The sequence below is a fragment of the Sprattus sprattus genome (assembly GCF_963457725.1).
Source record: "Sprattus sprattus genome assembly, chromosome: 11".
NCBI lineage: Eukaryota > Metazoa > Chordata > Actinopteri > Clupeiformes > Clupeidae > Sprattus > Sprattus sprattus.
This window is the reverse complement of record NC_137909.1, coordinates 7,114,492-7,127,546: the sequence shown is the minus strand read 5'-3', so window position 1 is coordinate 7,127,546 and position 13,055 is coordinate 7,114,492. Positions and strand designations below refer to the sequence as shown.

At 41.4% G+C, this 13,055-nt stretch overlaps 2 protein-coding genes across 2 annotated transcripts in view; one reads left to right on the top strand and one right to left on the bottom strand.

Annotated features, from left to right (window-relative positions):
* Window positions 1-2,275: 2,275 nt before the first annotated feature.
* tmem167a (transmembrane protein 167A) lies at window positions 2,276-5,622 on the bottom strand. The gene is made up of 4 exons (XM_080847091.1): window positions 5,588-5,622; window positions 4,702-4,811; window positions 3,017-3,051; window positions 2,276-2,933 (listed from the first exon to the last, which is right to left on the bottom strand). Exons 1-4 carry the CDS (start codon window positions 5,588-5,590, stop codon window positions 2,863-2,865), a joined length of 219 nt encoding a protein of 72 aa, XP_080703217.1. The 5' UTR covers window positions 5,591-5,622; the 3' UTR covers window positions 2,276-2,862.
* A 1,937-nt stretch (window positions 5,623-7,559) lies between these two features.
* Window positions 7,560-13,055, top strand: part of xrcc4 (X-ray repair complementing defective repair in Chinese hamster cells 4) — a gene marked incomplete at its 5' end in the record, with an annotated part of 30,222 nt that continues 24,726 nt past the window's right edge. Inside the window, 3 exons of the mRNA XM_080848236.1 lie at window positions 7,560-7,616; window positions 8,235-8,385; window positions 9,711-9,916. Of these exons, the coding sequence (XP_080704362.1) occupies window positions 7,560-7,616; window positions 8,235-8,385; window positions 9,711-9,916 (414 nt within the window). The remainder of the gene's footprint in view (window positions 7,617-8,234; window positions 8,386-9,710; window positions 9,917-13,055) is intronic.

Below are 13,055 nucleotides of genomic sequence, written 5' to 3'. Positions count from 1 at the left end.
CCTTTGGCCCTTTATTTGCAAAAGTATATTTTACAAGGGCACTCATGAAATCCATGGTGGCAGAGGGTGTTAATCTTGGTCTTGAACACATTAGGTTCTCCTGTTTCTGTTTCTGTGTGTATTAGGTTACAATACGGCCCTCAGTGAAACGTTTCATACCCTTATAAAAGGGGAGGTAGGGACAAGGTGCTAGGTAGTTATTTCCAGGTCAGGTGATCTCGTGTCCATAAATTGGTTCAGTGCTTTTTCAAGCTTCTAAGGAGAAGTATAGAAACAGAGAGGACCGGGAACTAATCCACTAATGTTGTGCAAGTAAAGACGAGAAGTAGAAAAACAGACTGCAGCTGAAACCACATCGGGCTCCTTGAGGCACCAGGCCACTAGGACCAGAGTATTGCCATGAATTACTTCAACACACAGAGTGGCATAACCACACGGTTAGACTGGTGAATCATGGCATTTCAGATGAATCAACTTTTATTAAAATGCACCTCATTTGGTATTCAAATTAACATGCACCGCGGGCACTGAGCTGGCCCATCATTGTGCGCGCACAAGTGTCAACATCAGTGTGCACGTCCACATTCTGTCTGTACACGTAAATGTGTATCCTAATGTGATTCTGTCAGTTCACGTAAATGTCTATCATAATGTAATTCTGTCCGTACACACATAAATGTGTGTCTAGTAAACAGACTTTTCACTGTGGCCACGGAATTAATTTGTGTCCGCAAGTTCTGATCTCTAAACCTCTGTTCAAATGAAAGGAATGATGGCTCCATGATGCTTTCAGTATAACTCAGCGAGAACATGCTCTTGAGGTCATGTAGGTGTTAGTCTACTGGTCTGGAGCAGATACTGTGTAAATACTAGGTGTTCAAAGTGGTTGAAGAATCAAGATAAAAAGTCTGACCTTTCCTTTTTCTTTTAAGGTGATGAGCATCAAGTGCTCATTAGAGAAATTATTCATTTTACAGGACCAGACATCCTTGTCCTTAGATATGGACTGGACCCTGCAGCCTCATAAAAGGCTGTGTGAGTAGGAACATCGTGTCTTCTTTGCTTCTCTTCAGTGTAAGACATGAACAGATAACTCACAGCCTGGTGAGGTGAAAGGGGAACGAGAGGTAAATCCTTCAGATCACTCAGATTCAGATGAACTGAAGTGCATCCTTCAGCAGGTCAGCACATCCCATAACTCTTGCCCCAACCTGTAGGCCTCAGGTTCAGGAATACCATACAAATTATTTTGCTGTCCAAACTGAGAGAGGATGAATGAACACATTAATAAAGTTCCTGCTGAATAAACAGAGAATAAAGGAACGAAATGGACATGTACAAATCTGATGCAAAACATCAAATTAAACTTATGAATGAAAACAGTATAGTTATATGTTCTGAGGACTAAGGGTTAGGTAAGTTTGGCAAGTTGCCTGGATCCTCTTGAGAAACATGTAGATTGTTCTATTCTAATACACTATCAGTCAGTTATTGGTCTATTACACCACTTAATTGTGTCCACGAGTCTTTGGTCATGCCAGGTCAAGCACTACCAGTTAAAACAAATACACCCCTGCAATGTGTGCAAAGGGAATGACAGATTCATTACCCTTTTTGAAAACACACACATATTCCCCTTCAGGACAAGTAGAGCTCTTTTGTATGTTTTTTTTTTTTCTATCCTCTAAAACACACTTATCTCCATTTTATTCAGAATCTAAATGGTACGCATCATTTGACTGATGACAAGCTACTGTCTTTAGTATGCCACAAAGTGACACAGCCCATGAAAAATCATCATCTATCCACCAATCACACTGGCAAACATGAAGAGTAAATACAGGTCTGCCAATTTCAATACAGCATCCTGTGCCAGAGCACATAATGAATCTGTGGTAAATCATGTGGCATTGCCCTGGAGTAAATTATTCTCTCAAGTTGTAAACGTACAGTTCTGTGGGCTACTTACATTTGGCTATAAGGCAGACACTGATAAAATGGTCATGGCAAAGAAAACAAACAAGGATTACAAAGATCCACTTTCAAACTTTGACACAACCTTAAAAGTACATATATTTTTTTTCTTGATTCAACCAGAAAACACATGTCAGAAATACAGAAGAAGAAGAATCTTTTATCAGGTTGTCTGCTAAATCACAAGAACACTTCTGGTCATTTTTCAGAAATGAGAGGTTGATGAATCGCGTAAGACTGAAATATATCATGAGGATCCTGCCATCTCTTCAGGTCACAGAAAAACCGTCTCAATACAAAATACAACAAATATGCTTTTATTGACATGACAGACTTTCTTGGTTCAATAAATGGTTCAATGTGTTTTAATTAAAAAAAAAAGAAAACTGTCAAAAATGATCCCCTCTATCATGATATCACTGAACAAACTTGGTCTTCTTATTTGAAATCACAGGAGCATCATTTTGGTAATAAGGATGCCCATCTATGAACAAATGCACATCTATGAACAAATATGCATCTGTTACTTGTGAGCTATAATGTACTGACATCCTCAAGAACGCTGCAATTCTTGTCCCTTGTTACTGTTACTCCCCCCCAAAGACATCTGGCTGATAAAGTGGCAAGCTAATGGTAGTGACATGAAGATATACCAATGGGACACTGCGTAGGGAGCAACAAAGAAAAGATCATGTTTACAAAAACTAGGTCCGCAAGGCAAACACTGTACGCACAAGATGTTCAGCGCACTCCCTGTGGAACTACTGTGCTTCAATGGGACCCCAGCTCCGACCAGACAATTGGGCCCAAATGTTGATAAGTCACACATCTTGCTTTGTCCTCCCCCCTTCCTCTAGATGTTAAAAGTCCTTGTTGTGCCATCCATTGCTACTCCGAGAATAAAATGGTGAAGGCCATAACGATACAGCAGACGGCCACATAAGGACTCTTCCTCTCACCTGGAATGACAAGCAGAAGCAAAGTCAGAGAGGGGATTCAATGGATAGATAATTGGGATGCATTTCCACAGGATCATTCTTACCTATTCTTGCACATTTCCAGAATATGCCCAGGAACCTGTAAGGGGGGAAGAGACGTGAGATTAGTAATACTCAAAGGATAAACGATAAGCATCTATTTTTTCTCCACAATTACCAATCTAATAATTAGTCTCAATAGATGGTTGTGTGATGTTTCTGACCATTTACATCTACTAAACCTGTTACAGAACATACACAGAAGCTCTAAACTGTTCAAAAACGTAATAATGCATTTTCACAAACAAATACCATGGAGGATCATCTAAGACAACCATCATTTAATCTCCAAGAATCTGAAAAGCAGAACATAATCAGATGGGAACTGACTATGGGGCTCAAACTTTTAATTGTACTTCCTATCCCTTGAGCAAAGCACAGAACAAACTCACAAATATGCATAAACAGCAGTCAGAGGATTAAGAATTAATCAAATTTCAACCCTAACAGTTGGACTAGACTTAATTTCACTTCAGTAATTAAGAAATCCCAGTTAAAAGCGGTCATATTGCACAACTGTACCTCTACAATTCATCTTGCACTAGATAATGGGAACCAAAACAGTTACCAGAGCCATATATAAAGTACAAATTTCACTTTTCTGACTTTCCGATGGACAATTCAAACAAAACAGTGACCACTAGTTTTTGCATTCTTCAATACCGGCAACCCATTAAGTGTGATCAGAAATGTTGGAGTGAACTCTCTGGTGTGTGTGTGTGTTGGAAGGAATTAGGGGTGAGAGCTTAAACGACTGGTGTGCCTTCAGGGGCCAAAACAAGCCTCAATGCCTACGACTGCCATGATCGTGGAGGTAAAGACAGACCCTAGAGGAGATACATTCTCTCGGCTGAAATTCTCCTTTGACAGAAACAACAAACAGCAGTGACAAAGTGGACCCACAGACAATAACCTGAGGTTTCCTCTGGGAGGCCAGTGTGGGTGTTCTCCACTCAGGCTTGTCCATTTGGGAAACTTTTCTCCTCATTAAACACTAGTAAATTTTCAAACTTCAACACATTTCATCTCCTGCTACTGATCAATGTTTTGGAGTTAGTGTCAGATTTGAAGTCATACAAACTTAATTAATGAATTAAATTAGTTTGGATAAGTTCAACAGTAAAAGTAAAAGTAATTTTAATAGTAAACAAAAATGGATTGTACCATCACCTACTGGAATTGAGGAATATGTTCAACACTAGTACCATGACATCCTCAACATTGAAATAGTTGCAAAACTGGTGGTGGTGAATACAAATGCCAACAAACTTTGGGGTGCTAACCCTATTACTTGAATGCCAAACGTATCTGGTTCATTTGTCTTGGAAAATGCATGTTTTTGTGGGGATCAGACCACTGGCTGATAATAATCCCCTTCATTTCCTTGCGCTACTATCTGGCATCCAAACATGTGGCAAACATGTTGTTGTCTTTAGCCTCACATAAAAAGTGTCTTCGAAAGGGGGGGTTGGGGGGGTTAGTGATCCTTTCCTTGAGCAAAAAACTGATCTAAGAGGAAGCTACATGGTTTATCATACCTTTGAAAAAACAATCATTGATCAATCATTAAACCGTCTAATACAAATGTGATTCTTTATTGTTATTAGGCTTTGACCTCATTAAGATTGTAAATATCCAAAGTATAATGTATGAGAGACCACAGGAAAGTCTAAGATCATAACATACATACCCAGTTTTATTCTTATCTAGTAGACTCGGCATTAATGCACGGAGGTATGCACACGTGCAGATGAGCAGCAGAATAACCGTGAGGAGGCTCTGGAAATTAAAAATGGCAGACTGCGGGATAGAACAGAAGGTGATAAATATCAATTAAACACACAACCTAAAACACCTTAGATGACTGGCAGGATTAAGTAAACTTTCGTTATACCTTTGTAATCAGCCAAATATTGCCTGTAACTTTCATCTATGCTGCAGTTATTTTTTTCTTACTGACAGTAACATCACAACTTTATGTTCCAACAAGGCAGTGCAGTAACATAGTATCCCTAGTAACTTACCTGCAATGCCTTGAGACATCTAGTTTGCCCTCTATCATAACGTTAATAGTTCGATACACGAGTCAGTTGATACAGTTAACGTGAAGTAATCTATACTTTGCTGCCACATCATTTATCTTTCTAAATTATACCGATAGTCAACTCCTAATGACAGACTGTGCTTTAACGTTACCGGTGCTGGCTAATTCCGTTATAGCTAACTAAACCCTGTACCCACTTGTTCTTAGCTGAATTTACCCATAGCTGGTTTTATGCAGAGATGTCTCCAAAATAAGTAAACAATGTGAGTGAAAAACTATATGTCAATTGAGTAATATAGCTAAATGAGGAATTGTGGAATTCAACCCAATTAACGTTAGCCTGCTAGCGTTTGCTATCTAGGTAGAGCAAGCTGTAAGGCATGTTGGTTCGACAAAAACACTACAGCAACATCTGCACAACATACATCAATTTCCGCGAAACAATTATGATCCAGATTAAAACGACGATACACTTTTTAATGCATGAAAAATGGAAAACTTCCATGTATGTTTGCCACAACAGTTGTCTTACCATTGCGCTTCTAGACCCAGACAGCCACCTCACACTTCCTGTGTTACCCTGGAAGTGACGTAGTACATTTTAAACCAGACGCTGAATCGTTTCGTCTTTCCACTCTTTCATGGGTAAGACACTGGAGGGATCTTACAATTGTAAAGCACTAAATATTTGTTTAAAACGGTGGGGAATTTGTTCTGTCGAAAGTCAGCTACCTACCTACTTAATCTGCGTGCTCATGTGATTCTTGGTACCAAGATGATCCCTGATCTTTTTAGTATGTTTTGTAAGACACTGGACGTTCATGTTCTTATCCCACACGCTAACTGAACTTCGTACCATCGTGTATTTGACGTTGTGTGTCAAGCCTCTGGTCTAGCCGGTTTGTTTTCAACTCTCACGCGTTCTATAAATGTTGTCGTAAATATTAAAAGGTAAATATGATTACACAAACGGCTCTGTCTGTACTAACGTGGAACATTTATACAGTATGCAACATCTGTTGTAGACACATGTAGAAGGTTTCCCATCAGAAAGTACATGTAGTGCTGTATTTGAATCGTTTTAAAGCGTGCTGTGTTTGAAATCGTGAAAGTGAAATAACTTAGATTAAGATTGAGTTTAAATCTTAAAGGAGAGGGTTGTATGTTCAGTCAAGATTCATGGAATGCCCAGACATATTGGTAAATCCGGTTTTAAGGTTGCATTCAGAATGACACCACCACACAGTTCTTGACAAATTTAGGATAAGATTTAGGAATGCCATCCTTAAATCCACGAAGGGTTCTATATAATAGGTTCTTGTAATAGACCATGGTGTGTGGATGTGTTTTTTTGTCATGCTTTTCAATGCTTTTGGCCCTTTTCTTGCAAACATATTCATTCAAATAGTGACAATTAAATTTGGTGACAAGTGCACATCATTATTGTAGATTAAGAAACCTTTGTATCTTATAGCAAAGCACCCCAAAGATCTACTGTAAACCTTTACTAGATTCATGAGTCTAAAATGATCACTAAGGTCATGAGAGAGAATTGTATAATTGGACAGTTTGATCTAGATCTAAAAGAGATTTTCTTATAAATTAGGCCTTTTGGGATGTTTCTAGTGGTGCTGTGGCAAATTTCTAACTATCATAAAAAGCATTAAGATGATAAGTGTGTGCTATGCTGTTAAACAAGTTGCAAGTAAAAATAGACCTACAAACTAGGAATAGGCACTAAAATAAAACTAAAATAGCTCATCTATCACTCACTCTCTGTGGTTGGCACAGACCCCTGTTTTATGGGTATTGGGGTGTGCTCGCCTAGATCTTATACATGGATATCTAAAATGTTTCATGGTCAGTGCTAGTGATCAATATCTTATACTTCTGTCGACTAAGTACATCTTTAATTATCCTTTTAAGTCGTGTTTATTGTCCTTTGATGCTGATGGTCAGCCATTTACATAGATGTTGTAATTGAATTGCATAAGATTCAATATGCTGCTGTACAATCTTCAGAGCCACAAGGTCTTCAGCAGCCTGCACCCAAAGACCCGACCCTCATGTTCACTTCTCAGCCTGCTGCCGGGTCCTTATCTTTGTCTCTGACTTCCCTGTTTAGAAAGTGAGTGGGACCCCAGCACGGGGGTTGAGAAAGTTGTTTGTTCAGCCCTGATCTCTTTCCCCTCCACGGCGTGTGGCTGTTGGTCACTAGCTGCTGCTTGGCTGCTGTCTCTGAGGCTTGTTAGGCAGGCCTGCCTGACACCAGCGTGTTGACAGTGGCCAGCTCTACTCCCATAGTCACGGCCAAGCATTGTTTCCTGAGCATGATGGATATGTGGGTCCTCAGCAAAGATAGGACCCCCTAAAAATGTTTAGAAGAGTTCAGTTGTTGTGGCACTGAAGTGTGGATGATGAGTTAAATTAAGGTTAGTGTAAGTTATGAAATGTTGGTTGAAAGGCTCATGGCCTATTATGAAAGTGTATTCTATTTTGGCAGCATGTTGCCTAAACTTGTGCAGTCTGCAGAGTTCCCTCATACCAACACTGAGAACATGGTATGCAGCTGAGCAGAATTCCTGTCGTAGATGTCTTTGAAGTGCTCCCCGTCCTAAACCCCCTGTGTTTGCTAGAGTGTCTGTCATTACTGAGAGGGACATACTTTCTGTGCAGATGTTGCAGAGCCCCTAATGAATGGCTGCCCTGTTTTAAAGAGGTGAAGGTTTAATTCCTCCCTGTACGTGTGCTGTCACAATCTTTGCATACGGTGACTGCTGTCCAGTGATTTACGCAAGCCTTTTGCTTGGTGTCATCTGAAAGTTAGCAAGTTCGTCCTCCAATGTTTAGCCTATAGAGCAGGTGACAGCCAGGGTGATGAGGACTAGTGTAGATGAAACAGATGTGTTGATGATTTAAATGACTTTAAAGGCTCTATGTCATGCTAACTGCACGGTACTGCTGTGGATCAGGTTGCAAAGTTATGCTGCACTCTTAACCTTTGAAGAGTAAAAAAATGTAGTCTACCTGTTTGCAAATCAAGCTGCTAATCAGTCGGTTTTATTATATGTCAGATAACTGGGTATGTAACCCTGTAATGACTTATCACTTGATGGACCACGAGAGTAGTATTTTGTTGAATATGTACACTTTATTTACCCTTTTGTTTTGTTTTGCAGCTCCGTATGGTGATGGAAGTCAGCCTTCGTCAGATCACTGTTGCCTCTGAGCCCGAGCGCACATTCTTTCTCAAGGTAGAGTGGAAAGAGGACTTTGGAGCCGGATTTGTAGTTCTGCTGTGCGATGGAAGCTCGGCATGGACAGGAGAAGGTGATGATCATGATCTTTTGTGTCTTCCTCTCTCCCCCAGATAGGTTGCTATACAGAAGGCAGAATCTACACCCACTGACTTTTATCAAAGTAACCCAGGCTTGAAGTGGAGGTTGAGTGGTGCGATAGCACAAGCATACTGCTACTTGAAGCTCTCGTAGAGGATGAAGGGCCATGACTTCTGCTGGTGCTGATCCAGAAATCATTATTTAAACGGACGTATTTTGACATACAAAAGTATTCATTAAGTCCAAAACAGTGGAGGGCTCTTTATGCTCTATTTTTAAAGTAAGGCTAATACGACAGGTTACAAAAAGTTTCAAACTGGCATGATAAAACCATAGGTTAAGTCCTTAACTGGGTCCCAACCCCCTTACAAAAAATATTTAGTTTGCTGTAATATGAGATTTGAATGGATGTAGCTTGATATTAGAGGCCTACATCCGTTAAGAATTTACTCTTATACCTAAATCTGAAAGGACCCCTGTTTCTGTTCTAAGGCATGTCCTGTGGTCTGTAAACCCAGGGTTTGTCTAGATTTGGGATTGTCCACCTGAGGAGACGCAGAGAGTTTTCTTAAAGCTACCCTAGCGTTGTCTGAGCCTTATTTTTCAGATTATTGTCATGCTGAAAGAGAAGCTTATGCATCTGTTGTGGATGTTATGTGCTCTCTGTCATGCCTGTTTCTCAGTTTTGGCCAGTCATCCTTGCCGCCATTATAATGTTATGCTCTCAGTGCTATTCTTCACAATGGTGATAGTATTATCTAGGTGTTTGGCAGTCCCTTACCTGACTACAGTCCTTACTCACTTCCTGATAGTGCCTGGTCGGCCAGGTCTCGAAAAAGTCCTGGTGGCTCCAGACCTTATCCATTGAAGCGAGGGGAAGGAAAATTTAGCCCCTTACATTTTTTTTTATAGGCCTACCCTTTGCTTGTCATTTCTGTGGTCAGTTGAGAGGCCCTTGGACTTTGTTGAATGGCTATTGGTCTGATAAATATCTGACTTGTAGGGTCTGTATGTTTATGGAGATCCAGCCTGCTTTATATTAATGGTAATGAAGATCGATCCTGCTTTATATAAATGGTAATGAAGAATGATCCTGCTTTATATGAATGGTTATGAAGATCGATCCTGCTTTATATGGACGGTTATGAAGATGCATCTTGGCTCTCTTCTCCTGTCTTGACTTACATATCCTTAGCACACAGCACTGTCATTCATGCAGGTATTGTCCAGTTAAAATGTTATTTAGAGACGTGAATGCTATCTGTGTCTATGCATTAGTGCATATCCAATACCTGAATGTATTTGTGCTTTGCCCAGTCTCTGAGGAGGAGGTTTCCCATGAGGCCCAGGAGATGGAGATGGCAAGGGATAGGTATGTGGACGACCTCCAGCTGGCTCTGACCGGCGAGGGCCCAGCAGCCCTCGACTACACCTTCCACCTGACATCTGAGCGGGGCCAGGGGGGGAGAGGAAGCACCAGGGGACTCCACCTGTCTTACGAGAAGGTGCAGAAAGACATCTCGGTGAGTACAGATGCCCCCCTCTTTTCTCTTCCTCCATCCCTGCCTTTTTCCCTCACTGGCTTCACTCAACCCATCACAATGATGTCATTCTCTGGGACCGATCATAATGCTGACATTGTGGTAAACACTCCCATGTAGATCTGATGCGCGTGTCAAACACCACTGCTTTCAAGTCCTAGATTCAGAGAGTAGTAATCATATGGCAGTTGGCCTCTTTAAAGATGCAGTCCGTGATTCAGTTTTGCGGAAGGTGTTGATATTTGTACTCAACAGGCAATCAAATGACCCCCCTCACCTCCGTGCTCTGTTGATTGGCTGGGATTGTTTATGGATCGGTCCGAGCCACTATGTTTGTTTCCCATCGACAGAGCCAGGATTTAGTACGAACACCGAAGTTGTTTTGAGAGCACGCACTGAACAGACAGCTGGAGGACCGTGAAGAGCAATTAGCTGAATTTGACAAAAAATGATTCGATAAAGTGATTAGAAGCATAAACTGCGTCTTTAACTTTTTATTGTCCTGTAGCCTATTGTATTAAGAGTGTGCAGAATCATGATAAACAGGGATTGGGAAACTGAGGAGTTGTGTGTATTAATTTCTCTTTGGTGGGCTACTGCAGATAAACAACTCCCTTGGTGGTTGCCAGTTGTGAATGTTTCCCATTACCTCATAATGCATCAGCTCCTTTATTCTCATTTTGTGTCTGAAAGCGTTACAAAAGCTAGCCCCTGGGAGCTGTTATTTCAGTTGAGCTGCTAGCATAGTTTATACGTCTGTCCTTTGGACAGGATGGACACCTAGGGTGGATCTCAATACTCTTAAAATGCTGTCTTAGTACCCTGGTGTCTTAGAAGAAGAGAAGGAAGTACTGTCCCATTCTGCTTAATTTTTTTCTTTGGGGTCATAAGACACCTTAGAATACGTCACATAAAGGTCATTTTTCAAGGAACCATCGATGTAACCTTGATGCTGTCTATTACCCACAAACCTGTGCGCCACGACCCTCCGGCAACTGAAAAATGTAAACAAAGATGGCGGACCAACTCCGCTGACGGTCGTGTTTTGTATGTAAATGTACATGTTTTCAGCGTTTTCGCGCTTAGATTTTTCAAAAGTTACAGAGAAATAGACACTGCACTATCCGATAACACCGTCATTGTAACCATCAATAATGGTTGATGTGATTTGCGAGGCGTCACTCAGCCAACTTTCTCAAATCAGTACGTTAGCCTACGTAAGTAACCTACGGTCTTTCAGCATACTAACGTCATAAAAGAACGTTCGTAAACAACGTTTTTTTTGAATAATCTCACCCTTAAAAATGACCTCGTGCCAGACAGCTGTCTGGACCAAACACCAAGGTTGTAAGACAGCTCTCTTACATTTAAGAGTGTTGAGATCCACCCCTAGTATGGTCCCCACGCTCAGCATGAGCACACAGTCTGTGTTTCAATCTGTTACAAACCTATATCACGCAGTAATCCTCTCCTGCTAAATACATTTGGGTCAGCAACTGGACAGTATAGCTGGTGTCTCATGACACACATGAACACCTACATAATAAATGTACCTTTGTTTATGGGGTAATCAAAAATGAGTCAATTTTTTTTCGAACATCTTGGTTCTTAAATGGGTGTAAATGATTCCACCTACTACCCATTTGTCAGCCACATGAAGGTCATCTTGACATTTGTTTGCTTTTTTCCCCCCATAACAAATCTGGAGTCATCAGTAAGAATTATTCTTCTGTCTGTGGTAGGCTGGGTGTGGATGTTCTACAGTCATTGCTCTTACTTCCATAGAGATGTGCAAACCTGGATCTCTCTTTTCCCAGAAAATGAGCAGATTTGCAAGATGTTGGCACGTGAATGTGTGTATCTGTGTGCACCTTGAAGGTCCCTTGGGAGAAAGAGGCTCAATTTCTTTCTGAGATCTCTGATGTTCTGCCAACAGAGGGGAAGTGTTTAGGAAATCCACAATTTGGCTCTAATGTGAACAAGAGCAGTTCCCTATAAACGTGAGTTGTGGTGTGTTGTTTCCCAGGAAAGATGTGGTACAAGGACATGTTTGAGAACGAAGCTTCATCTCTCAGTCTCATCTGCATGTCCATTGTTGATTGTTGCGCCACCGTGGCAAATGTAGCGTTAAGGGCCTTGGGAGCATAACTCACGCGGGGAGCTTGGAGAGCAGAATCTCCTCTTTTGAGGAAGAGGCCAGAGGCCTCACTGACACGGACACTCTGGGAAGTCTGACCTTCCCCATGAAGACAGGGCTGAGGTGTCAGACATGCTGCCAAGCCAAACAGCCCCGTGCTGGGGAGAGACGGCGGGCGAGTGTGGGGGCCTGATCCACTACCCTCTCTGGCAGGGGACCCATCCTGATGTTCCTCACACCTTCAATTTAACCCCCACAGCTGTGACCAATCACGCCCCGTCCCTTCCCTTGCCTTCCCACTCTCGGTCCCGCACCTGACCTTGTTATAAATATTATTGTGTGGAGTCAGTACTGATGGCCCTCTAAGCCCTTTTGTTAGGTTTGCACAGTAGCAAAGCATGGCTGTGAAACAGGGACTCAGCGCAGTGGAGGGAAAAAAGCTGAGTGAGTGAGAAAAAGGATCTGACATGTTTAAGATGGTGTGTGTAGTTTTTTTTTTTTTTAAACTAGACCTTCAACAACAACTTAGTTTTAAAGGTATAATAAAAGGCAATGTTCCTCAATATTCCCAAGCACTCCATGGCTTTGAATGGTGTGGGCTGCTTTAGGCAATTGCAAGTGTAACCTCTGAAGTACATCAGTAGGAGGTGGGGTTTCCATGTATGCAGTTACACTGGGTCTATATGAGTTGCTTGAAGTGGAATATGAATAATGAAATTCTGTCTACTAAGCCAATTCTGAACACGCACATAATGATTCCGTGTTTCACAGCAGAAGAGATGAGCCTGACAAGGGTACATCGTATTGCAAATGCCTAATACAAGGAAACAAATGGATGGGAACATTAGCAGAGCTGAAGGGGTACTTTAGACTATACTATACATACATTTTATAGTATAACAGACATGCATTTTTGTTTTATGCCTCTCTAGTACTGTCAGGTAGCCTGGATACCAGCCCGAACCCCGCCCACAACATTTTTGG

Excerpts from the sequence above, each read along its gene's own strand:
- tmem167a (XM_080847091.1), bottom strand. Across the intron at positions 3,052-4,701 it reads CTAGATAAGAATAAAACTGG|GTTCCTGGGCATATTCTGGA; the intron begins GTATGTATGTTA and ends CCCCCCTTACAG. Across the intron at positions 2,934-3,016 it reads CTGGAAATGTGCAAGAATAG|GTGAGAGGAAGAGTCCTTAT; the intron begins GTAAGAATGATC and ends TTGTCATTCCAG.